The sequence below is a fragment of the Catharus ustulatus genome, chromosome 18 (genome assembly GCF_009819885.2).
Source record: "Catharus ustulatus isolate bCatUst1 chromosome 18, bCatUst1.pri.v2, whole genome shotgun sequence".
Taxonomy (NCBI): domain Eukaryota; kingdom Metazoa; phylum Chordata; class Aves; order Passeriformes; family Turdidae; genus Catharus; species Catharus ustulatus.
Window position 1 is genome coordinate 1,702,327 of NC_046238.1, and position 23,484 is coordinate 1,725,810.

At 49.3% G+C, this 23,484-nt stretch overlaps 2 protein-coding genes across 8 annotated transcripts; both read left to right on the forward strand.

Moving 5' to 3' along the window:
• The first annotated feature begins 585 nt into the window (after window positions 1–585).
• On the forward strand, window positions 586–7,016 carry LOC117004807 (BRI3 binding protein). 7 transcript variants are annotated; one of them, XR_006163091.1, is made up of 5 exons: window positions 586–798; window positions 1,602–1,704; window positions 2,345–5,628; window positions 5,761–5,805; window positions 5,893–7,016. XR_006163091.1 is itself a non-coding variant. In XM_033075913.1 (3 exons), exons 1-3 carry the CDS (start codon window positions 598–600, stop codon window positions 2,761–2,763), a joined length of 723 nt encoding a protein of 240 aa, XP_032931804.1. In that variant the 5' UTR covers window positions 586–597; the 3' UTR covers window positions 2,764–7,016. The 7 variants fall into 7 exon arrangements, 4 of the variants coding, with proteins under 4 accessions (XP_032931804.1, XP_032931803.1, XP_032931802.1 ...); XR_004419684.1 differs by having other exon boundaries at window positions 2,345–5,851; window positions 5,939–7,016; XR_004419685.1 differs by having other exon boundaries at window positions 2,345–5,805.
• A 598-nt stretch (window positions 7,017–7,614) lies between these two features.
• DHX37 (DEAH-box helicase 37) lies at window positions 7,615–23,188 on the forward strand. Its single transcript, XM_033076108.1, has 27 exons — window positions 7,615–7,714; window positions 8,532–8,701; window positions 9,546–9,658; window positions 10,212–10,533; window positions 11,121–11,269; window positions 11,537–11,629; window positions 11,731–11,827; window positions 12,492–12,605; window positions 13,278–13,379; window positions 13,841–13,955; window positions 14,078–14,173; window positions 14,526–14,602; window positions 14,771–14,909; window positions 15,132–15,208; window positions 15,846–16,078; window positions 17,503–17,614; window positions 18,193–18,299; window positions 18,623–18,811; window positions 18,901–19,025; window positions 19,200–19,316; window positions 19,427–19,599; window positions 19,934–20,048; window positions 20,496–20,633; window positions 20,867–20,961; window positions 21,387–21,460; window positions 22,308–22,405; window positions 22,825–23,188. Exons 1-27 carry the CDS (start codon window positions 7,615–7,617, stop codon window positions 22,905–22,907), a joined length of 3,423 nt encoding a protein of 1,140 aa, XP_032931999.1. The 3' UTR covers window positions 22,908–23,188.
• The last annotated feature ends 296 nt before the right edge of the window (window positions 23,189–23,484 follow it).

Here is a 23,484-nt window from a genome sequence, read left to right on the forward strand (position 1 = left end):
CCTCACCGTTACCTCCACTGCCTTTCTCGAGTGATTTTCCCGTGATTTTCCTGTGATTTTCCCAAATCCACTGCCTGTCTAGAGCGGAGCAGAGGGCAGAACCCGCTCTCCTCACTGTTACCTTCACACCTTTCCCAATCCCGGCGTTTTTCCCGTGATTTCCCCACACCCTCGGCCTGTCTAGGGGGGAGCAGAGAGGGAGGCTCTCCTCACCTTCACCTCCATACCTTTCTCGAGCGATTTTCCCGTGATTTCCCCAAACCCTCGGCCTGTCTAGGGGGGAGCAGAGAGGGAAGCTCTCCTCACGGTCACCTCCACACCTTTCCCCAGCCCCATTTTCCCGTGATTTCCCCACACCCGCGGCCTGTCTAGGACGGAGCACAGGGAATAACCGCTCTCAGCAGAGTGAATAACCTCTCTCAGCAGAGTGAACAACCGCTCTCCTCACGTTACCCCCACCCCGTTCCCAATCCCGGCGATTCCGCCGCGCTTTCCCCGAGCCCCGTGCCGGAGCCCCGCCCGCGCGGAGCGTTGCGGTGCGCTGCGGAGCGCGGCCTGCGGGCGGCGCTGCTCGGCGGCGGGCGCGGCGGGGCGGCCATGGCGGCGGCGCGGCGGGTGCAGCTCCGGGGGCCGCTGCTGCTGCTGCTGCTGCTGCTGCTCGGCGCGGCGGGGCCCGGCGCTGAGGCCGCGCGGAGCCGCGGGGCCGATCGCCAGAACAGCCTCCGCCGCGCCGCCAGCGGCCTCTACCAGGGCGTTAGCGGCCTCTTCGGCGAGGACAACGTGAGGGCCCTGCAGAAGGTGAGGCGCCGGGTGCTGCTTGCCTCATCCCCCCCACCATCTTCCCCTCCATCTCCGCGAGCTTCCTTCGCTTCTCCTCCCTCCTCCTTCTCTTGGGCCGCGGCTCCATCGCCCCCCGGTGCGGGCTCGGTGGTGGAGCGGCCGTGGCCTCGTCCCGCTGGGGAGAAAAACGGGAGGCCAGGCTTGCAGCGAGCTGGGGGGAATAGCAGCTAAATGCTGAAATGGAGGTGGTTTGGGGTGGGGGAGACGACCGGGGCCGCTGGCTGGCGGTGAGGAGCTGAAATGCGGTGTGTGCATCAGCACAGCATCCTTGCGGGGCCGTCGGAACTCGCAGGAAAGGAGGGAGCTGAGCATTCCTCTGCTCCTGCTTGCCTCAGGCAGCAGCGAGAAATAATAAATTCTGTCCCATTGACCTCCGAGTGCACCTGAGACGTTTGCGTGTGATGGTGGGGACGTCTCTCGGCTGCTTGATAAAAGGAATTCTTTGGTTTGCTTTACCCGGTTGTTGGTAGTAGTGTTTTCTCTGAACTTCAAAACGATAGTAAAGCCAGTAAAGTGCTTTTTAAAATCCTGCCAGCATATAGATTTACATGCCAGAATACCTACAGTAACGATAATTGCAACGCATAAATTCATGATTCACAGAGTTTAAAAAAAATTCAGATTTACAATCTTACCCGTGGGGACTACGAAATAATCTACAATTCTTGCTTAATGAATTATAATTCTTCTCATGACAAATAAGTCTCAAAGCGTTACTTTGGGAATTGAGGATTTTTTTAATTTTCAATTTTATTTCTCAGTTTTTCTCAAGGTTGACAGAGAGGTTTGTGAATGGGGTGGATGTATTAATGGACACATTCTGGAGAATATGGACTGATTTGTTAGATGTTCTTGGAATTGATGGTAAGTGTGATGCCTGCTCACCCTTGAACTGTCTCAGCCTGTATCAGTGTTTACAAGCAAATGGGAAAACAATTGCATTTTATCATGCTGCTTAAACATCCATCAGTGGTGTCTCTGCTTTACATGGCTTTGACTTTCCTATTAGTATCTTCAACCAAGAAGACTGAACCCCACCATTCCATTTCTGTGTGTGTATCTACAGGATGTGTATAGAATGAATTAATTACAAGTCAGGGTTGTTCCTCAATGTTATTAAATGGATTCACAGAGCCAGGAACAGTGCAGGGAAACCAGTGAAGGAAAAGATGCAGCTGGGAGCCTTTAGAATGTGGCTTTTACAAAGCAGGACCTGTGGCCCCAGTATGAATTTTGACCTCAGGCTCTACAGTGGTTTGTCTTTAAAGAGCCTTTAGCACCTTTCCTGGAGTGAATTCAGTTGAATCATTGGAGCTGAGCCAGTGATTTGAAGAAGGTTCATCCAGAAATAGGTGAACCAGCTTTACCCCTCGCTTTAGAAAGCATGGCTGTGACTCCACTGCTGTGGGGCTTTGCCCTTTTGGAGCTGTGCTGGTGTTTTTTGCCCCGCACCACCTTCATCCCACGCTTGTTAACATCCTGCACATTTTCCTTTGTTTTTCAGCCTCCAACCTGACTCATTACTTCAGCCCAGCAGCGATTGCCAACAACCCCACCCGCGCCCTCCTGCTGATCGGTGCCATTTTACTGGCCTACTGGTTTTTATCTCTCTTCCTTGGATTCTTCTTCTATCTCCTGCACATGCTGTTTGGCCGCTTCTTCTGGATCGCCAGGGTGGCCCTGTTCACCCTGTCCTGCGTGTACATCCTGCAGAAGTACGAGGGCGACCCGGAGCACGCCGTGCTGCCGCTCTGCTTCGTCGTGGCTGTCTACTTCATGACGGGGCCAGTTGGGTTTTACTGGAGGAGGAACAGCAACAGCAGCCTGGAGGAGAAGATGGATCACCTGGATAGTCAGATCAGACTGCTGAACATCCGCCTTTCCAGGGTGATCGAGAACCTGGACAGGGGCAGCGAGCAATGAGCCGGCCCCTGCTCACCTCTGCACCAGCTCCGGGAAATTCCTAAGCACTGTCTCACCCGAAGTTACAAAGCAACAAAAAACATCACATGGTAAAAAGTGTGCAAAGTTATAACTTTTCATCATGTCTGAGACTAATTTATCTAGGTTAAACACGTTAGACTTCTAGGAGAAAGAAAAAAGAAAAAACATTTACAAAATTCAGCTGTATATTCCGAGTTTTATCCAGTACTAGAATTTTCTCAGTAGATAAACGCTTACTTTTACAAGCATTTAAAAACATCTTTTGTAAAGTTTTTATAAAAGCAAATTGAGTAGTCTTTCAGATATTGAAATTGAGTTAAACGTATGCAAATTTGACACTTTAACAGTTAAAAAGAAAAAAAAAATCTCAAGCTACCAAGCACTTCCATTGAGAAGTAACTGCTGTGGGTCCATATTTTTTCTTCAGAGTTGTGAATGTTTTTGTGTTTTTGTTGGCTTATTTCATTGCCTTGAAGTTGCCTTTCATAGAGTATCAGATGAGGAATTTTCTGGTATCCAGGCCAAAAAATTCACACCATAGCTTTTAACAGGAGGTGGGGAATGAGGGAGAAGGAAGATCTGAAGTCCTTAAATGCCAGTCCAGTGTGAGGAAGCACATGTGTGGCATTTTACCATTGCATTCCATCCCGAAAACTTTAATTTGCTAGTGTCTGGAAGGAAATCTGCTTTAATAAATTGGCACAGAAGGAAGGTGTAGCGTGACAAATTGTAATTCATATTCGATCTGCACAGTGAAGCATTTTCCAAGCTTAAATGCATAGCCTAAAACATGATTTTTAACCTCAGGACCCATGTACTTTCTCAGAAAAGGCAGCAGTTAAAACACGTGCTAATATATTGTTGCTTAAAGCTTTCTCAGGACCAATAAGCGGCAATAAATTCTCTTCAGGAAGATCTGGATTTTTTTCTAAAATTACAATAGTTTTATAGGAGCTTTTTGCTTGAAGTCTGTGTCCTCATTAGGTTTTGGGCAAAGCGAGTCACCTTTAAGAGGAGGGTGCAGGAAGCAGTTCTCTTTCAAAGTGGAGCTTTGAACAAATTTTATTTTGCAGGATTTTTGTTTTATTCGAACTAAGCAGCTTGGTAGGGTATCACTGGCTGTGCTGGTTTACTGAAACTAAGGTAACCTCAGGGAAGGAAGTCTGGAGTGTGGCTTCACCTGGAAACAGCAGCATCCAAGGACACAGATGTGTGAGGGAGGGGAAGCACCTACCCCGAGTGGTGAGCACAGTTCAGGTACCACGGGGGGTAGGATGGAGCACAGCTGGAGCACAGCTGGAGCATTCCATATCCCATAGGGTCCAAACAAACTCCATCAAAAAGCGCAACAAACTCGGTCTGGGATGGGCCTGGCTACAAAGCAAGGGGAGGAGGAGGAGGAGGTTCCCCAGGTGTGCCTGCCACTGCCAGCTCCAGTGGGACAGGCTGGGGCAGCTGAGCACAGCTTGTTCTTCCACTGGGCAAAGCTTTTGTTGGATGTGATGCTTAACTGAATGTAACTGTGGGGCAAAGAATTGATTTTTCTCTTTATGCTGAAGTTTAATGTTCTTCTTGAAATGTGTGTGTTACTTGCCTAACCTCTTTGGGTCTGTGTGAGACATTTCCATGGGGGTTATTTTTTATTTTTAAATCCATGTTAATGGCCTTTACTCCTGGTGATCACTTTGGTTCAACACGGTTGAAGTTCATATGCACTTGGCACGGTTGGAATGCATTTTGATTTTTTGTGTCACCTGTAAATCCCCCTGCACCCCATTTATTAACAAGTACATGGTTTAGAGTTGTGAAATAACTGCTTATCACAACTTCAAATCTTTCTGTGAACAGATAGGGACTATGGCAACATTTCCACTTTGTCAAGCTGAAAATGTAAATTACAGTAAATTCCTTTTTCCAGCTCATTTTCCATAGTATTACAGAGTCTTCCCTGTAAACTCAGTTCTCCCTACTGTTTTGCACAGAGGACTGGGCTAAAACACCAACCTGGAAATTAGGAATAGTAAAGCTTGTCAGGTCTTGATGTGTTTTTGTCAAATTTGAGACCTGAGGACCAAAGTTTGCAAACCTTGCTCATGTCAGCGGCTCCATCGCCTCCTTAGGACAACGTGCATGGGTCAGTTTGCACAGGTTGTATTTTGTGTAATCCATATTTAACGTTGAAGTTAAAATACTGAATCATTTCTATATTAAGAGTTGTCTATGAAAAAGATTTCTTTAAAAGTATTATATAGAAGTTGATTATAGTTTCTCCCTGTCTCGCTCTAATAACTTCTCTTAGTTTTATAAAACCAGCCCTCCTATATTAATGCTTTTCATTTCGATCACCCTGCTGCTTGAAAAATGGTATTTTTATATTTACTTGCATCCCATGTATAGCAAAATGTTATGTGAAAAGCAGTATATATAAAATTGGGTGTTTTTAATCAGTATTTTTCCCAGCACTCAGTTTTCACGTTAGTCAAATTCAGAAGTAATGATTTTTTTAAAGCACAATCTAATCTTCAGTATATATATATATATAAATATATATATATAAATATATACCTTAAAATGCTCTGTATTTTTAAACATGCACTGTAGTGAAAGCGCTTTTGGGGACATGAATGTGGTATTGTATTTAATCTCTTCCAACTTTTGTAAATACCTTTTACAAGTATTTTCCATACCGGGCCATCTGGTTTATCCATGGAGGGTTTTTTGCTGTTTTTTAGAAACCTGTGGCTGCACTGCTTTTTGTATCCCACAGAACATCCCAGAGACAGGCAGGGCTCTGTGTCACCTGTGGGCAAAGCAGGTGGGGGTGGCACTGAGAGCCCTCAGCAGGTGACACCTGCCCCAAGTGGGGGTGGCACTGACAGCCCTCAGCAGGTGACACCTGCCCCAAGTGGGGGTGGCACTAACAGCCCTCAGCAGGTGACACCTGGGGCAGGGATGGCACAGGACAGCCCTCAGCAGGTGACACCTGCCCCAGGTGGGGGTGGCAATGACAACCCTCAGCAGGTGACACCCAGCTGGGGCAGGGATGGCACAGGACAGCCCTCAGCAGGTGACACCTGGGCAGGGATGGCACAGGACAGCCCTCAGCAGGTGACACCTGCCCCAGGTGGGGATGGCACAGGACAACCCTCAGCAGGTGACACCCACCTGGGGCAGGGATGGCACAGGACAAGCCACATTTTGCTGTGACCTCACGGAGCAGCTCTGTCACAGCCCGTGGTGCCCTCCTGGGAGCTGCCCCTCCTGCGGGGCACAGGTGACACGGGGACAGCCCCACCTGGCTGCTCCTGCAGGGTGGATCCCGCTCCTGGACCTTCCTGCAGCCTCTGGAGGAGCCATCCCTGTGTGTGAGGATGGGAATTGGCTGCTGGATCCCCGTGCTCCCGAGGGTTTGCAGCTGCCTGCTTTGGGAGCCACCCTGACCTCGTGCAGTGTTTCCCCGCTGTGGCAGAGCAGCTCCTCGGGACGGTGTGTCCTGTGGGATGTGACCTTTCCCGGTGGTTTGGGTGTCAGAGTGGTGTTCAAACCCGCTGTGGCTCAGTGCTGTGCTTCTATAGCGCGTCCTTCACTTCGTGATTTGCTTCTCAAGACTCGTTGCGTCGTCGGTGTGGAAAATAGAAGCAGTATCAACCTTAGCTCTTCGGTGGTGTGGAAGTGTGTCAGTGTGGTTTGCCTCACATACTGATCCGTATTTGGCAGCTAATGGCGTTAAGTGACCATGAGTTCTCTTTGTCTGGGTTGGAAAACAAAAGGTTTTATTGTATCCGCATGTATTTTAAACTTTTTGGAGAATTCCATCGACCTGTGATGACAGCACATGTAAAAACCGATCTTTTCCTTTTATTCAGAAGTTCTATTTGCTGTGGTAGCACTCGTTGTTGGCACTGATGGTAGTGATTTCACATCCTGTTTTGTACATCAGGTTTTATGATTACAGTGTTTCAGTTTGTACAATTGTTTATGTAAAAATGATTTGGTCTGAAGGGATGCTGTGTGTTCACTTCTGATCCTAGACACATACGAGATCCTAATGGTAATACTGTTTAGTAGTTACAACTTAATTTTTACAGAGCTTTACATGCCTTTATTTATTCCTTTATCGGACCATCCAAACCATGTACTCTGTAGTTGAGTATTTGTAGACCAGTTTCACAAATCAACTTAAGGTATTGTGGCAAAGCTTCGAATAAATGTTTACTGAGACTTTGCACTGAGCTGCGAGTGCCTGGCTGTGAGGGAAGGGAAGGGAAAGGGAAGGGAAGGGAAGGGAAGGGAAGGGAAGGGAAGGGAGAGGGAAGGGAAGGGAGAGGGAAGGGAGAGGGAAGGGAACGGAGAGGGAGAGGGAAAAGGAGGGGAAAGAGAGCGGAAAGGGAAGAGAAAGGGAAAGGAAAAGGAAGGGAAAGAGAGGGGAAAAGGAGGGGAAAGGGAAGGGAAAGTGAAGGGAGACGATCCATGGGATGGGGTGGAATGGGGTGTGATTGAATGGGAGGGGAGGGACGCGATGGGGTGGAGTGGGGTGGGGTGGAATGGGGGATCTCGATCCCACGGGATCTTCCCGCCCTTTTCGCGCCCTTTCCCGCCCCTTTCCCGCCCTTCCTCACCCCTTTCCCGCCCTTCCTCACCCCTTTCCCGCCCTTTGCCCCGCCCTTTCCCGCCCTTTTCCCCGCCCCATTCCCCGCCCCACTCCCGTTTTTTCTCGCGAGACCCCGCTCTCCCGGAAGTGGCGCTAGCGGAGCCGCACGTGGGGCCGGGCCCGGTCAGCTCGGGCCGTGTCCCCGTCCCTGTCACCGTCCCTGTCCCCGTCCCCGCGCCATGGGCCGAGCGCGCCGCCGGCACAACTGGAAGGCGCGGCTGCCGCCGGGCCCCGCTCCGCCGCCCGCCGCGCCGCTGGAGCTGCCGCTGGAGCTGGGAGGTGCGGCGGGACCGGCGCGGCCCCTCCGCGGGCTCCGCTCCGTGCTGAGAGCCGGGAGCGCGGAGCTGCTGCCGTGTCTTTGCTAGTATTTATTGCGTTTTTATCGGAAGCGCTGTTGTTGTTTTTAAATGGATTCGCCGTCCCTGGATGTGGCGCTCGGGGCCGTGGTGGGGTTGGGTCACAGGTTGGATGATGATGATGATGATGATGATGATGATGATGATCTCAGAGGTCTTGTCCAGCCAAATTGATTCCCAAATTCTGTGACCTCGCTTTGCATTGAGAGCTCTATTCTAGCAGTTCTGGGGTTGGACTCGTGGGTCCCTTCCGAATCACGACACTCAGTGGTTCCATTATTTATTAAAGCAACTACTAAACATATTTATGTTAAACGTTCGCTTTCTCAAGTGTTGCTTTAAAAAAATGGCGTTTGCTATTCTATTTTTATTATTCCGAATTTAGTAATGCAGTTTTTTAGTATTAAAATTCACTGAAGCAGAAAGCTGGGGAGTCACCCCAGGACACACTGTGTCCTGACCCTGGGGAATTGAGTAAAAAGGCAAAAAAATTGCATAATGTTGTTACATAAATCATGGAAAATCGCCCTCAGAGCTATAGAAAGCTCAGGGTTATTGAATCCCCAATTTCGAGGTCTTTTGCCCTTGCTGATGTTGCAGGATTTTTTTTTTTTTGGCTGGGCATGAGGGTTTTGTTTGTTTGAAACAGCTAAATCTGGCCTGGTGCTTGATAAGCCTGCTAAGCAGTGTGCTGAAAATAATCCACCTGGCAGGAGTGAATAACCAAACCTTGCCTTCAGATGGAGCAACCCTGAAGGGGATTGATGAAAGTAATGCCCTGGTCCTGCCAGCAAAAAAAGCAAAGCAGAAAAAAATCCCACGTGTTGAGCAACAGCAGAAGAAACCCCTGAGCAAGAAACAGAAGAAAAACCTGCAGAAAGTTTTGGAGCAGAAGGAAAAGAAAAAGCAGGTATGATGCTGTTGCTGGCAGCAGCAGCTTTGTTCTCTTCTCTTAAAATGCTGGTGTGGAGAAGGGGGTGGTGCTGAGGAGCTGAGAGGGATGTCACTGTCACCTGAACTCTCAGGTGTGTCTGACAGGGTGCAGGTGATGTTCAAACAGCATCAGCCTCCCTTTGCTGGGCTCTGTGACAAAGCTGCTCCCCTGGGGAAGGCATTCCCTGCCCTCCCAGTGGGTTTGGAGCTGTAGGAACACTTCATTTCTGGGTATAATTTCCTGTTCTGAGCAGGTACACAAGTGTTGTGGAGTGCATCACTAGCTGGCAGTGAGGTTATTTTATTTTTAAAGCTCTCTGTCCCACAGGGGCTGTGAGCAGCTGTGGCCTGCAAACCTCCATGCACCCTCAGTGCTTCTGAGAGGCTTATTGTGTGTTTGCAGTGTGGAAATAAGAGCTTTTCTGTCTCTGTGAAACCTTTCCAGCCACAATTCCTGGTTAGTGTGTGAGCCATGGCTTTCACCAAGGAGCTCTGGTTTTGGAGGGAGTTTGGAACTGTGGCTGCCTGACCTGCCAGTGCCCCAGGAGGGATTTGAGGGGAGGCTCCCATTGCTCCAGGCCTCATTCCAGTGCTTTAGTTCAAATCTCTTTTCTTTTCTGCTGTTTTTAGGGAGCAGCTGAGCTGCTCATTGCAGTGAGGCCAAGTCCCCATTTCTGTTTTTGCTCTGACTGACCCTGGAGGGTTTACAGCTGCAAAGCAGGCTTGGCCAGAGCACACCTTGAAATGCTCAAGTGCAAATCTTAAAATGAAATTATTTCCTGGTCAAAACAAGCACTGATTTTGGTTGTTTCCCCAAACAGAGAGCTGAGCTGCTGAGCAAGCTGAACGAGGTCCAGGCTTCTGAGGCAGAAATGAAACTCCTGTACACCACTTCCAAACTGGGGACTGGGGAGCGCATGTTCCAGGCTAAAAGGTAAAAGCTTTTTGGGTAGAACCCTTGCAATTATCACTGTGTTTGAGCAGCAACATCCTGAGCTTTCCCTTGTTTGTTCTTTTTTCTTCTTGATGCAAACAGTTTCTTCAGAATGGATGGAGTTAAATAATTTGCTGTTTTTGTCTGATAATGTGATGGTTATTTTCTTGTGTGAAAGGATTTTAGTTAAAAGAATTTGGTCTCATGTGGGATGAGATGGGTGACACAATCTGTAGGCTTTTAGTAATTATGCTAAACTACAAAACTGGTGGATGCACATTTACTTATTTTCTTGTACTGGAAGACATCTACTGATGTTGACCAAGGTTGCTAGATTTATCAAGAGATGGATTTATAGATTAAACTGCAAAGATGCCTTCAGAAGAAGTGAATCAAGCCCAGGATAGAAAATGCTTAGATACAAATTGGGGCAGCCAAAGCTTTACTGGCAGAGTTGTGAAAACCTCCAGGGGTGAAGATCCTGTTTTTTGGGGAGGTTTTGTCTGGTTTGAGGTGCCAAAACACAGTTCACCTGTGGTTGTTTTGTTTCCAGGGTGACACAGGAGCCAAGGACTGATGTCCCTGAAAAGATCAGGAGCATCAGCGGTGCAAACAAGAGAAGGCACAGCTCAGGGTCAGAATCAGAGCCTGAGGAGGAGCCCAGCAGCTCTGAGGAGGAGGAGGAGCAGACACAGGACACTGAGAAGTGCTCAGCCAGTGCTGGGAATGCTGAAAAGGCAGAGGGAGGAGTGGGGAAGGCAGGGGCTGAGCAGCCTCCAGCTGCTCCCAGTGCCCCAGCTGCCCAGGCAGCCCCCAGCAGGGCTCCCTGCAAGCCTGCAGTGTTTGTCCCTGTGGACAGGAGTCCTGAGATGCAGGTGAGGCTCTGAACAGCACTGCTTATCAGAGGGATGGAGAGGGTGGCAGTTCCAGCAGCTGGGGGCTCTCAGGGTCCTTGTTCTGGCAGCTCCTGCAGGGCTGAGCTTTAAACCTGTCTGCTGCAGCAGGAAATCTCAGTTTGTTTTGGGATATAAGCATTTATCTTTAATTTTATATACACAAACCATTAACAGACCTTGATTGTCCTTTGCTGGGAAATCTCCCTGTCAGCTCTCCATTGTTTTGTGTCCTGTGCTGTGTGGTTTTGTCCCATTTGTTGCAGGTGGGGCATTGTGCAGAAACAAAGAGGCTCTGCATCAATCTTAGCAGATGAGACAGTTGTGAAATGAGTTTTCCCTTGAAGTGCTATGTTAAGAAACTCAAGGGACTCTGAAGTTTCACAGATTAAAGTGCAGGGCTTGCCCTCTGCTTCCTGGGAAGCTGCTCTGGTGACTCTGTGGTCAGAGCTTGCAGAATTTCTGTCTGTGGATTTTATGGTCTGAGAAAGGCAACACTCCTCAATCCTGAGGAAAACAAAAAGAAGTGAGAAACAACACAACTGAAATATGTGTTTTACACCGTTCAGGAAGCAAGACTAAAGCTCCCAATCCTTGCTGAAGAGCAAGTGGTGATGGAAGCCATAAATGAGAATCCCATTGTGATCATCTGTGGAGAGACGGGAAGCGGCAAAACCACCCAGGTGCCTCAGTTCCTCTACGAGGCTGGATATGCCAGGTGGGAACTGCATTTTATGTGCAGCAAATGGAATTGCAGAGACAACATTTTGGGGAAAAAAAACTTTGCTGTAATCCATGCACCTTGAGATCAATGTAGATGTAACAGAGGGGAATCCCAAAGCTTCCTGTCTGTGTTTTTATTCCTGCTGTAAATAAGAGGCTGTGACTGATGCCACTTAATTAGTGAGAAATCCTGTTGTGGTTTTTCAGGGCTGCTTCTCTGTTTCATTAAAACAAGCCATCCTTTTCTTTTCCTCCCCCTCAGCCCCGGTGGTGCCATCGGGATCACGGAGCCCCGGCGCGTGGCTGCCGTGTCCATGTCCCAGAGAGTCGCCAAGGAGATGAACCTGTCCCACAGGTGAGCTCCAAAAGGGTTCACACCTTGCTGGGAGGTGGCTCTGAGATGCTCTGGGAGTGACTTTGTGCTTTTTGCTGTCCTGCCCTGGTGTTTGCCCACAGAGTGGTTTCGTATCAGATCCGCTACGAGGGGAACGTCACGGACGAGACGCAGATCAAGTTCATGACGGACGGTGTGCTGCTCAAAGAGATTCAGAAGGTAAGCTGCTGTGTGCTGCTCAAAGAGGTTCAGAAGGTAAGGTGATGTCTGCTGCTCAAAGAGATTCAGAAGGTGAGCTGCTGTGTGCTGCTCAGAGAGATTCAGAAGGTGAGCTGCTGTGTGCTGCTCAAAGAGATTCAGAAGGTGAGCTGCTGTGTGCTGCTCAAAGAGATTCAGAAGGTAAGGTGCTGTGTGCTGCTCAAAGAGATTCAGAAGGTAAGGTGATGTCTGCTGCTCAAAGAGATTCAGAAGGTGAGCTGCTGTGTGCTGCTCAGAGAGATTCAGAAGGTGAGCTGCTGTGTGCTGCTCAAAGAGATTCAGAAGGTGAGCTGCTGTCCTCAGTGTCATAAAAAGGGAATTTTGTGTAGCTGGGAAGAGAGGCCAGTGTGGATTTGTTGCCAGTCTTTCAAATCAGAGTCCCTTTCAGCACCAGAGATTTATTTCATCTCTACCCTTGATATTCCTGCCCAAATCTCTAAATATTAGATTGTCTTGCTGGGTAAGATGAGGGCAGGGAGAGACTTGGGAGCCAGGCTGCTTTGTGTGGGGTGAGTGAAATCCAGCTGTGCATGGGGGTCAGTGCTTGTGTAGCTGTGTCCTGGGGGTCAGTGCTTGTGTAGCCGTGTCCTGGCTCTGAAATGGTGCTGAAATGTTCTGTCCTCAGGATTTCCTGCTGTCCAAGTACAGGGTGATCATCATTGACGAGGCCCACGAGAGGAGCATGTACACTGACATCCTGATTGGGCTCCTGTCCCGCATCGTGCCGCTCCGGCACAAGGTGAGAGGGGCAGGGCTGTGCCAGGAGGGGAATCCTGGGGTAATAAACACCCAGCACTCAGCTCCTGCACACACAAAAAGCAAATTCTTCATTCACACAACTTACAGGAAATATTAGAAGGCACCATGTTAAACTTAATTGGTGAACAGTGCACTGAAATTCAGTTTATTGGTTGGTAAATGGCTTTTGTGCCTGTGCATTACATCTTTCTATTCTTGGATAGTTTATGTATTTTGTTCCCTGATTCCCATTTCTTGGTTTTTACAGGTGCAAACAGTTCTCTTACCAGAGAGTTTGTTGTGCTGCTTTCATTATTAGGATTTTTCACATGGGAAGCTACAAGCTGGCTGTTAGCTTAGCTAGAGTAGCAGGGCCTAAACTGTATTTTATAACTCCTTTGTTTTATAATATCTCTACCTGTGTGCAACAGAATTCCATGAAAATCTGGCAGGAATAACACTCAGTTATCACATTTGTCTTTCTGTATGATTGAAGAGGCACAGAGCCTACACCAAATAGTAAATACCAGTACCAAGAGATGGCTTTTCAAAAAAATCCAGTTCAACTGAGACTTGGAGTGCCCAGGACACGTGTAGATAATGGAATAGCAGCAATTCAAGGTGGGGATTGTTGCAGTGCAGGGCACAGGGTGACAGATTTGTGTCCCTGCAGAAGGGGCTGCCCCTGAAGCTGATCATCATGTCAGCCACCCTGCGAGTGGAGGATTTCACTGACAACACCAGGCTGTTCTCTGCTAAACCTCCTGTCATCCAGGTACTGTTCCCCTCCCTGGGAGCTGGAAAAACCTTTATAAAACCTGCAAAACAGGGGCACTCTCATCTTTCCACTTGCTGCTGAAATATTTCACATATGGGTTTAAAAACAGTGATTTTGTTTAGGCTATTGTTTCTTTGGGGACTTGGTGTTTTTCTTTCCACTTTTATCAGGAAACTGCCCTGGCAGAATCTGATTATCTTGAGAAACTGTTTAAGTTCTGGTTAAGGAGAACTAGAAAGCCTCAATGATGTGAAAGGGAGAAAAGCTTTGGTTTCCAGCATGGTTTTGTGGTGTTCAGAGCAGACAGCACCAGCAATTTCTGTGGGCTGGGTGTTCTGTAGGGTTCCAAAGAGCTGAACAGAAATACAGGCTGAGCTTTTCTGGTTGTCCCATGAATGCTGTGATGGTTGTGTGGAGTTGTGGCAGCAGCCAAACCCTTTATTGGTGTTTCTCTGCAGGTGGATGCTAGGCAATTCCCTGTGACTGTGCATTTTAACAAGAAAACCCCTCTGGATGACTACAGTGGGGAGTGCTTCAGGAAAGTGTGCAAAATCCACAGGATGCTGCCTGCAGGTGGGAGAGCTTCAAATTCCTCATGCTGAACATGTCAGAATTTTATTGTTGGTGGGGTTCTTTTTGTTTGGTTTGTTTTTTTGGGGTTTTTTTTAGTTTTTCCATTTTTTTTCCTCTTGCAGGTGGGATTTTGGTGTTTTTAACAGGCCAGGCAGAAGTTCACTCTCTGTGTAGGAGATTAAGGAAAGCATTCCCATACCAAAAAAACAACACTGCAGGTAATGCTACAGAAACTTCAGATTTAAAACTTCAATTTTATCATGCTAAGAAGTGAGCTTGCTTTGCATCTAAAAATGTGAACTTTTATTCTGAAACCACAAAAAGGTGGGGAAAGGGCTTGTTGTGGATGATTATCATGGCTGATATTAAATTCTGTGCTGGTTTGAGTTTGGGTTTGAGTTTCCCCTCTTCCTTTAGTGTGACCGTGGGAATTTCTGTGGGAATTTCTGTGGGAATTTCTGTGGGAATTTCTGTGGGAATTTCTGTGGGAATTTCTGTGGGAGTGGGACCAGACTCCTCCCATGACCTTTTCCTCATGCTCAGCTAACAGCTGCTCCTCTGTTTTTGTAGGAGGAGGGGATGACAAGGAAGACTCGGTGGAAGAACTCAGGAAATTTAAGAAATCAAGGAAGAGGAGGAAAGTTCTGGTAATGTGTGATGGGAAGAATTCCTGCAAGGGCAGGAGGGAGCAGGTGCCTCCCTGCAGGCAGCACTGATTCAGATCTCTGGAGTCAGTGCTCAGCTTTGCTTTCAAAGCAGTGCCAAGTGCTCTCTGTGTCCCCCTTTAACATGGTGTTTTTATTTTTCTTTCTCAGACACTCCCCAAAATTGATCTGAACAATTACTCTGTGGTGCCAGTGGATGAAGGAGATGAAGACAGAGACTTTGACAGTGATGATGATGCTGCAGGCTCTGATCTTGACCTGGATTTAGGAGATGGAGACTCAGAAGAAGGTTTGGCACAGAGGAAAGAAAGAATCCCTGTCTTGTGTCCCCTGTGATATGAGTGACATGAGTTGCTTGCCCTGTCCTGAGCAGCCCCATGTCATGGGAAGGCTGTTAAGGTTTTCCAGCTCCAGTCCCAATTTGTACCTGTTACTTTCCTGGTTTTAGTGAAGTGATGTTGGGACTAAGCCTGGAAATCAGACTGAACAGTGTTGCTTTGTTTCCCTACAGATGAGAAATCAGATTCATCCCTGCCCCTGTATGTGCTCCCACTCTATTCCTTGCTGGCACCAGAGAAACAGGAGAAGGTAAAGGATTGATTGTCACAGTGAGCAGATCTTACAGAGCTGTGTGATCATTGTCTGAATGACAAGTGAGCTGAAATTCCCATCTTGCACTGTCCTCCTGCTCCTCCTGGAGCACTGTGGTCATTGCTGAGGTTTAACTGAGATGGACAAAGAATTTCAGAGCTGGACACACAGAGTTAGGTCCTGGGCTCCCCTTGCAGTGCCACTGTGCTGCCATCCTTTTGCAGCCCATCCAAGACAACTGCCTGTCCCCTTCTCTCCCCTTGTCCCCTTCTCTCCCCTTGTCCCCTTCTCTCCCCTTGTCCCCTTCTCTCCCCTTGTCCCCTTCTCTCCCCTTGTCCCCTTCTCTCCCCTTGTCCCCTTCTCTCCCCTTGTCCCCTTCTCTCCCCTTGTCCCCTTCTCTCCCCTTGTCCCCTTCTCTCCCCTTGTCCCCTTCTCTCCCCTTGTCCCCTTCTCTCCCCTTGTCCCCTTCTCTCCCCTTGTCCCCTTCTCTCCCCTTGTCCCCTTCTCTCCCCTTGTCCCCTTCTCTCCCCTTGTCCCCTTCTCTCCCCTTGTCCCCTTCTCTCCCCTTGTCCCCTTCTCTCCCCTTGTCCCCTTCTCTCCTGTCAGTGCCTCTCACCCCCCCTGTCCCCTGCAGGTGTTCAGGGCTCCTCCTCCCGGCACCAGGCTGTGTGTGGTGGCCACCAACGTGGCAGAAACCTCGCTGACCATCCCGGGCATCAAGTACGTGGTGGACTGCGGGAAGGTGAAGCAGCGTTTCTACGACAGGATCACCGGGGTCTCGTCCTTCAGGGTCACCTGGATCTCCCAGGCCTCGGCCAACCAGCGGGCAGGCAGGGCGGGGCGCACCGAGCCCGGCCACTGCTACAGGTCAGAGCTCCTGGGGGGATGGACAGACGGACTGGAGGGACAGACAGACAGAGAGAGAGAGCCTGGGGAGGGACAGACAGAGAGAGAGAGCCTGGGGAGGGACGGACAGACAGACAGAGAGAGAGAGCCTGGGGGGGTGGGGACAGACAGACAGAGAGAGCCTGGGGAGGGACAGACAGACAGACAAGAGAGAGCCTGGGGAGGGACAGACAGACACAGAGAGAGAGCCTGGGGAGGGAGAGACAGACAGACAGAGCCTGGGGAGGGACAGACAGACAGACAGAGCCTGGGGAGGGACAGACAGACAGACAGAGAGAGCCTGGGGAGGGACAGACAGACAGACAGAGAGAGCCTGGGGAGGGATGGACAGACAGACAGAGAGAGCCTGGGGAGGGACAGACAGACAGAGAGAGCCTGGGGGGGACAGACAGACAGAGAGAGCCTGGGGGTGTGGGGACAGACAGACAGACTGGGGGGACAGACAGACAGAGAGAGCCTGGGGAGGGACAGACAGACAGACAGAGAGAGCCTGGGGAGGGACAGACAGACAGACAGAGAGAGCCTGGGGAGGGACAGACAGAGAGAGAGAGCCTGGGGAGGGATGGACGGACAGAGAGAGAGAGCCTGGGGAGGGATGGACGGACAGAGAGAGAGAGCCTGGGGAGGGACAGACAGACAGACAGACAGAGCCTGGGGAGGGATGGACAGACAGACAAGAGAGAGCCTGGGGAGGGACAGACAGACAAGAGAGAGCCTGGGGAGGGACAGACAGACAGAGAGAGCCTGGGGAGGGACAGACAGACAGAGAGAGCCTGGAGGGTGGGACAGACAGACAGCGAGCCCAAGGTGGGGAGGACAGGCAGAGAGCCTGGGGGGACAGAGAGAGAGCTTAAGGGGAACCCAAGGAGTGGGGACAGACAGACTGACAGCCTGCCTGGGGGGCTCAGACAGACCAGGGGGGCAGGGACAGACAGGCCCAGGGGGGACAGACAGCCAGCCCAAGGCAGGGACAGCCAGCCCAGGGGCTCTCAGTGATGGTTTGACATCATCCCCCATCCCACTGCTGCTGGAATGTTCTGGGGTTGCCTCTCTGCATCCCAGTGGGAGAGGTGAAGGCAAACATGAGCTGGCACTGGGCTGAGCTTGGCTTCTCAAGGGCCTTTCTCCTGCTGGAAACTCTCATTTTCATGGCTGTGTTAGATTTTTACCATGGCCAGATGAGATGAGATTTCTCTACAGCCAGATAGATTTAACTTCAAGCCAAGCTAACTTGTTATGAATAAGGCAAATGCCCCAACCTGTAAATAATACAATTATTTAAATACTATCCACAGCTACCTTTTTAATCCTTTGCTGTTTTTTCCTATGCATCTTTTGATTCAGTATTTCTTTTAAGACTCTAAATAACACCTCTGATCCACTAGATTATACTCTTCAGCAGTTTTCATGGACTTTGAGAAATTTTCTGCTCCAGAAATAACAAAGCGACCTGTGGAAGACTTGATTCTGCAAATGAAGGCATTAAATATAGAAAAGGTGAGTTGGAAAGGGCTTTGGAGGACAGCACCCATCCAAGTGATTGCCCTTAGGAACCATAAACAAACAGAAATGTATTTTATTGTCATTGCTTGAAGCTGTGCCTTGTAGGAATGAAGATCCTGAGAGTCCAGTTTGGTTCTGCACGTTGCAGAAGCTGCTCTGAATTCCACTGAGCCTAAACAGGCATGTTTGTTCAAGGAGTACATGCTTTCTTATATACTTAGATGTTAAAAAAAAATCCTGTCTGAACAGGGTCTGTGTTCTGGAGATACTGCAGCACTTTCAGAAAGCACAACACTTAAATTTAGACCTAAATCAGCCTGGCCTGGGCGGTGCCTGCAGTCAGTGGCAGCTGAGGGTGATTCTGGTGCTGCTGTTTCCTCCTGTTCTTGTTCCAAGCATTTCCTGCCATTATGTGTCCTTTCCTCTCTCTCCTGGCAATCATCCCCAATGTTTTTCTTTGGTCCATGTAGCCAGGGGGGAGCATTTCCCTCCCCTCCAGAGCTCCTCTGGCTGCTCAGGCTGTTTTCCAGTGGGTGCTGTGTCTCTCAGGGGCTTTTCTCTTGTTTCCCTAGGTAATCAACTTCCCATTCCCAACACCTCCTTCCACGGATGCACTGGCAGCAGCTGAGGAGTTGCTGATAGCCCTGGGTGCCTTGAAGGAGCCCCCTGTGACAGGAAGGTAATCCTGTGGGCTCTGCTGTCCTCCTGCCTCCTCCTCAGCCCTCACCCAGGGCTCCTTTGGCACAGAAGCTGCATCAGCTCAGTCTCTGGTTCACCTCTGGCTGTTCCACTGGCCCTGGGCAGGGAAACACTGCTGGGAGCCCCATGCAGGGCTGGTGGGAGCTGTGCCAGCAAGAGGAATCTTCCCCCCCAGCCTCTGGGACCAGCACCTAACAAAACCTGAGACAAACACACCAAATTAAATGGGCTGCCAGAACCAGGAGCACAAACTCGTTCTAATTCAAAGTTACTTCATCTGATGAGCTCTCTTTCCCTCCCCAGGCTGAAGCAGCAGCTGGCAGCCAAGCTGAGCTGCCCCATCAGTGCCCTGGGCAGGGTGATGGCCACTTTCCCTGTGGCCCCTCGCTATGCCAAGATGCTGGCCCTGAGCAGGCAGCACAACTGCCTGCCCTACACCATCACCATCGTGTCTGCCATGACTGTCAGGGAGCTGTTTGAGGAGCTGGACAGGTGAGAGTGTGAGCCTGGCACTGTCCCTGTCACAGCCCTGCCTGTCACACCCTGCCCCTCCTCACTGTGCTCCTCTGGGTTTCTTTCAGGCCAGCAGTGAGCGAGGAGGAGGCAGCCCAGCTGAAGAGGAAGAGAGTGAGGTTTTCACAGATGCAGAAGGTGTGGGCTGGGCAGGGGCCGATGCAGAAGCTGGGGGACCTCATGGTGATGTTAGGTACAGATTCCCTGTGCCATCCCTTGATCCTGCCCTGCTGTCACCCTGAGCCCTCAGCCTGGCACGGCCAGAGGCTCCCTGCTGCTGCAGGGCTGAGCTCAGGGCTTTCCAGGCTGCTCTCTGCCAGTGGGATTGATTAGCAGCACTGATCAGCCCCTGTCTGGTCCCTCCCAGGAGCAGTGGGTGCCTGTGAATACGCTGGGTGCACCCCAAAGTTCTGCGAGGAGAACGGGCTGCGCTACAAAGCCATGCTGGAGGTCCGGCGCTTGAGAGGACAGCTGACCACAGCAGGTCAGTGGGGCTGGGCAGCAGCTGCTCTCTTTGCTCTCTTTTGGGGGATGCCACATCCACAGAGCTCGTTTTTCTCCCATTGAATCCTCTCCCACCTCTTTTCCCCGCAGTGAACTCTGTCTGCACGGACGCCGGGCTCTACGTTGACCCCAAGATGAAGCCCCCAACAGAAGCCCAGGTCACCTTCTTGAGGCAGATTGTGCTGGCAGGGCTGGGGGATCACGTTGCCCGAAGGGTTCAGGCAGAGGAGCTGCTGGATGACAAGTGGAAAAATGCCTACAAGGTGAGCAGCTTGGTCTGGCTCAGTTCAAAGCTGCTCCTGTGCAGGTTTCTGGCTGGGTGCAGCACTCAGGATGCCTGGGCTGGCTTCCTGCATCTTCTCTCTGTGGAATCTGAGTTTGCAGTGTTGCCATTTGCTGAGAAATACCATTAGTTCATCTTGTAAAGTGCTTGGTGTCTCCAGAGAATGTGAAGCAGAAAATGGGGTTATTAAAAGCCTCCATCACTTAAGGAGAGCTCACAAATGTGCATCTGAGAGAGGCTGGAATGAGAGGCAGTGAAGGAATTGAATTGTCAATAACTGGTGTTACTCTGCTTTGATCTTTGCCTCCTTGCAGACTGCACTCCTGGAGGACCCAGTGTTCATCCACCCGAGCTCAGTGCTCTTCAGAGAGCTCCCAGAGTTTGTGGTGTACCAGGAAATCGTTGAGACTACCAAGCTGTACATGAAAGGTGAGTGCTGTGGGGCAGCTTGTGCTGCAGCCCTGCTGAGGAGCTCAGAGATGCCTTGGAGAGCATTTGGTGAGAGCTGAGAAATGGCTCAGAGTGTTTCCCCTCTGTGCTGGCTGAGTGCTCTCCTTACTGAGTGGCTGTGACTCCTGGGATTTGGATCCTTAAGCCTTCCTAGATCAGGAGATAAATTGGCTTTTTTTAAAAATTTATCTGGCAGAATTGGCTGGAGCAAAGCTCAGCTTCTGAAACATCTGCTTTGCCTCAGCCCTGCCAACCACAGCTGCCTGCTGCTGGTCTCTGAACAGATTTTTTACAATTTTTTTTTTAAATTTAATAAATGAGGGACAAGTAAATCAATGGAGATGAGATCCTGACCATGCCCTATACCCATGGAGCTGCCAGTGAGCTGCCAGCAAACCTGCACTCCTTTTTGTTTTCCCTCCTCAGGTGTGTCTGCAGTGGAACCAGAGTGGATCCCTGCCCTGCTGCCACCCTACTGCCACTTTGGGAAGCCTCTGGAGAGCCCTGCTCCCTCCTACTGCCCTGGGACAGGCAGAGTTCGCTGCCACAGACCCAGTGTCTTCTGTGAGTGTCCCTCTGCAGTGCTCTGCTGCTGCTTTTAAGGCTCTCACAGCCCCAGCTCTGCTTGGGCTGCCCAGCAGTGGTTTGAGCAGCTCCATGGGGTTTGTGACATTTAAATGTTGGCATTTCCCACTGGGATGGGCACTGTGGAGCTGGGTGGGGCTGGCAGTGCCTCCCCACTCTCCTTGCCCTCCTCAGGGAGCAGGGAGGTGACCTGGGCTGGTTTTTGTTCCCAGACCGTGTGGGCTGGCAGCTCCCTGCTGTGGAAGTTGATTACCCTGCAGGAATTGATCGCTACAAACACTTTGCCAGGTTCCTGCTGGAAGGGAAGGTGAGTGTGTTGCAGCTGCATCATTTCCCTGATGGTATCAAGGAGTTTTAGCCCAATTTTTGGAGTAGATGAGCCTTATGGCTTTATTTTTTTATGTCTTCCTGTTGCTAATCACTTGCTGGTGGATGGAAGAGTTTGTTGTGGTAGAAAATGTGGGGAAGGTATTTTTAAAACACAAAAAAAACCAGGAAAAAAATCAGTATTTTGGTGAAAGATACCCTCAAACCTAAATCTTGTTTTTGCAAAGTAAGAAAAGCTAATAGCCCATGATTATCCAACAAGATTTATGGACACGTGGATGGGAGGAAGATGATGGTGGAGAATATGACACAGAAATTTGTGGTAGCACAAGTTCATTGATGATTGTTCTCTTTAACGATTAATTTACCTTATTCATTATATAATTGTTGTAACAAATCTTCCAGGTCATTAAAAAGCTGAAATCTTACAGCCAGTGCCTGCTGTCCAGTCCCCTCATAATGCTGAAAACATGGTCCAAGTAAGTGTTAAAAACAAACTGCAGGTCTCCACCAAACACTTTACACTTAGTTTGTAAATTGAAAAAAAAAATTCACTGCTGAGAAGGGTGTTGGGGATTGTGATCTTGGCTGTAGCTGCAAAAAAAAAAAGAGTTTTCTCACCAAGCAAATTGTCCTAGGAGAGTTGGTGGTGGTGGGGACACTGCTGGGGACACTGCTGGGACACTGAGCTCTGCCCAGGTGCTGCTCACCCCTGTGAGGAGTGAGCATTGCTCCCCTCTGTGCTTTGCTTTGGGATTTGGCTGCTTCCTCTGCCTTTATTTCTCTTCAAAAACATCTTTCCAGCAGCCAGGGGGTTTTTTGATGGGTTTTGGGTTTTCTGATGACGTGGGACCCTCCTGTCCCTTTCTCTCCCTCCGTTCTCCCATTTAAAAATGAACTTGCTGAAGGTCTGCCCTGACTTTCCCTGGAGTTCCCAGGCACAAGGGTTTGGGAGGGCTTTGTTAAAAGTGCAGATGTTATCTGGGGCCCTGCAGTGACCCAGTGTTTTCCTGTTTTAGTCAGCTCAGAGCCCTGCATGGCCCCTGGGGACTCCTTTTTTTGCTTTGCCTTGATCCCTGCAGCTGCAGAGGACACACAAGACCAACCTGCTGCTACTTTTAACCACAAGAAGTTGTGCTGGGGGGAAGAAAATACTTGCAGTGAATTTTCTTCAGCCAGTGGCACATTTCTGTATGCAGAGGTTGTGTTTCTACATCTGTATTTAGCCTTTTCAAAAGATGCAGAGTTCCTAAAGGTAAGCTGAATGCTGTAGCTCTGCTATACTGTGCTAATGAACATTATTTTATTGCACTATCTCTGATTCAGGCTTCAGCCCAGGACAGAAGCCCTCCTGCAGGCTCTGGTTAAAGAAAATTGTGATAATCGTGAGGCTTTGCTGGCTGCATGGAGGAAAGATCCTAAATGTGAGTGTTCTGCTTGCCTGATTGTCATCATATCACTGGAGTTCCTCAAGCACTATTGAATTAAATTTTTAAAAAATTACTATTTCACTTGTTAAACTCCAAGTATTTCCTGTTTTCGTACCAGAAGCAGTAATGCCATGTTTGGTTCTTGTGAAAAATGACAAAGCAACATTTATTTGTATTCTAAGATTTTTTTTTCTGTAGTTGTAACCACAGAGTGTATTAAACTGTGGTGCTACTGCCCATGGATATATTGGGTTTTTTTCCTGGTACAATGGATTTTCCTCAATATTGAGTGCCAGATTAAATGAGAATTCCTTCCCAGATGCAGCAGCACGGAAATTTCTGTCCTGGCCCATGGGGTGATCCCACAGATGATTTTTCCAGCACAATCTGTAACTGCTCCTCTTCCCTTGCAGATCTGCTCTCAGCCTATTGCCAGTGGGTGCCTGAGGCCATGCACCAGGAGCTTGCCCTCAAGTGGCCACCAGTAGCCCTGTGACTCTCAGTGCTGATGGACTCCTCTCCAAGATGTTTTGAGAGGTTTCCAAAAGATTCCTTGGAAATCTGAACCAGCTGTAGCAATACCTTTTTGTGAGCAAACCAGGTGTTGTTCTGGTTTCCCACACATCCTGCCAGCTGTTGGGCTGGTATTTCATAATATTAATGTTTGGATAATTTTATCCATTGTATTTTGCAGATTTTTTTTTTTACCTGAAGTTTCTCTTTGGACTATATTAGTCATATGAACTGTAATAAATATGTAAAATTCTTGGTCTTGGATGGGAGAAGTGGTTTTTGTGTGGGGTGCTGCAGTGAGCAGAATATCAGAGCTCTGCAGGCACATCTTGGGAAGCACAAAGATGAGGAAATTCATGGCTGGAGACAGGAATGGTTTAATTAGTGAGGGGAAGGAGCTTGAAGCTTCCTCTTGAGTTTTGCTAAAGTCACTGCTCAGGCTGTGCTAAGGAGCTGCTGTTTGTGTCCCCAAACACAAAAATCCCCAAAAAAAGCCCCAAAATTCCCTGAAAAAAGCCCCAAAATCCCCTCAAAACTATGCATATTTTATGGGGGTGTTG

Bases quoted from the DNA above. Each gene is read 5' to 3' on its own strand.
- LOC117004807 (XM_033075910.2), top strand. From the start codon at position 5,491: ATGGAGGGTTTTTTGCTGTTTTTTAGAAACCTGTGGCTGCACTGCTTT. The intron at 5,893-5,938 runs GTGACACCTGCC...AACCCTCAGCAG, and splicing joins CACAGGACAGCCCTCAGCAG to GTGACACCCACCTGGGGCAG.
- DHX37 (XM_033076108.1), top strand. From the start codon at position 7,615: ATGGGCCGAGCGCGCCGCCGGCACAACTGGAAGGCGCGGCTGCCGCCG. The intron at 11,630-11,730 runs GTGAGCTCCAAA...GTTTGCCCACAG, and splicing joins GAGATGAACCTGTCCCACAG to AGTGGTTTCGTATCAGATCC. The intron at 13,956-14,077 runs GTGGGAGAGCTT...TTCCTCTTGCAG, and splicing joins CCACAGGATGCTGCCTGCAG to GTGGGATTTTGGTGTTTTTA.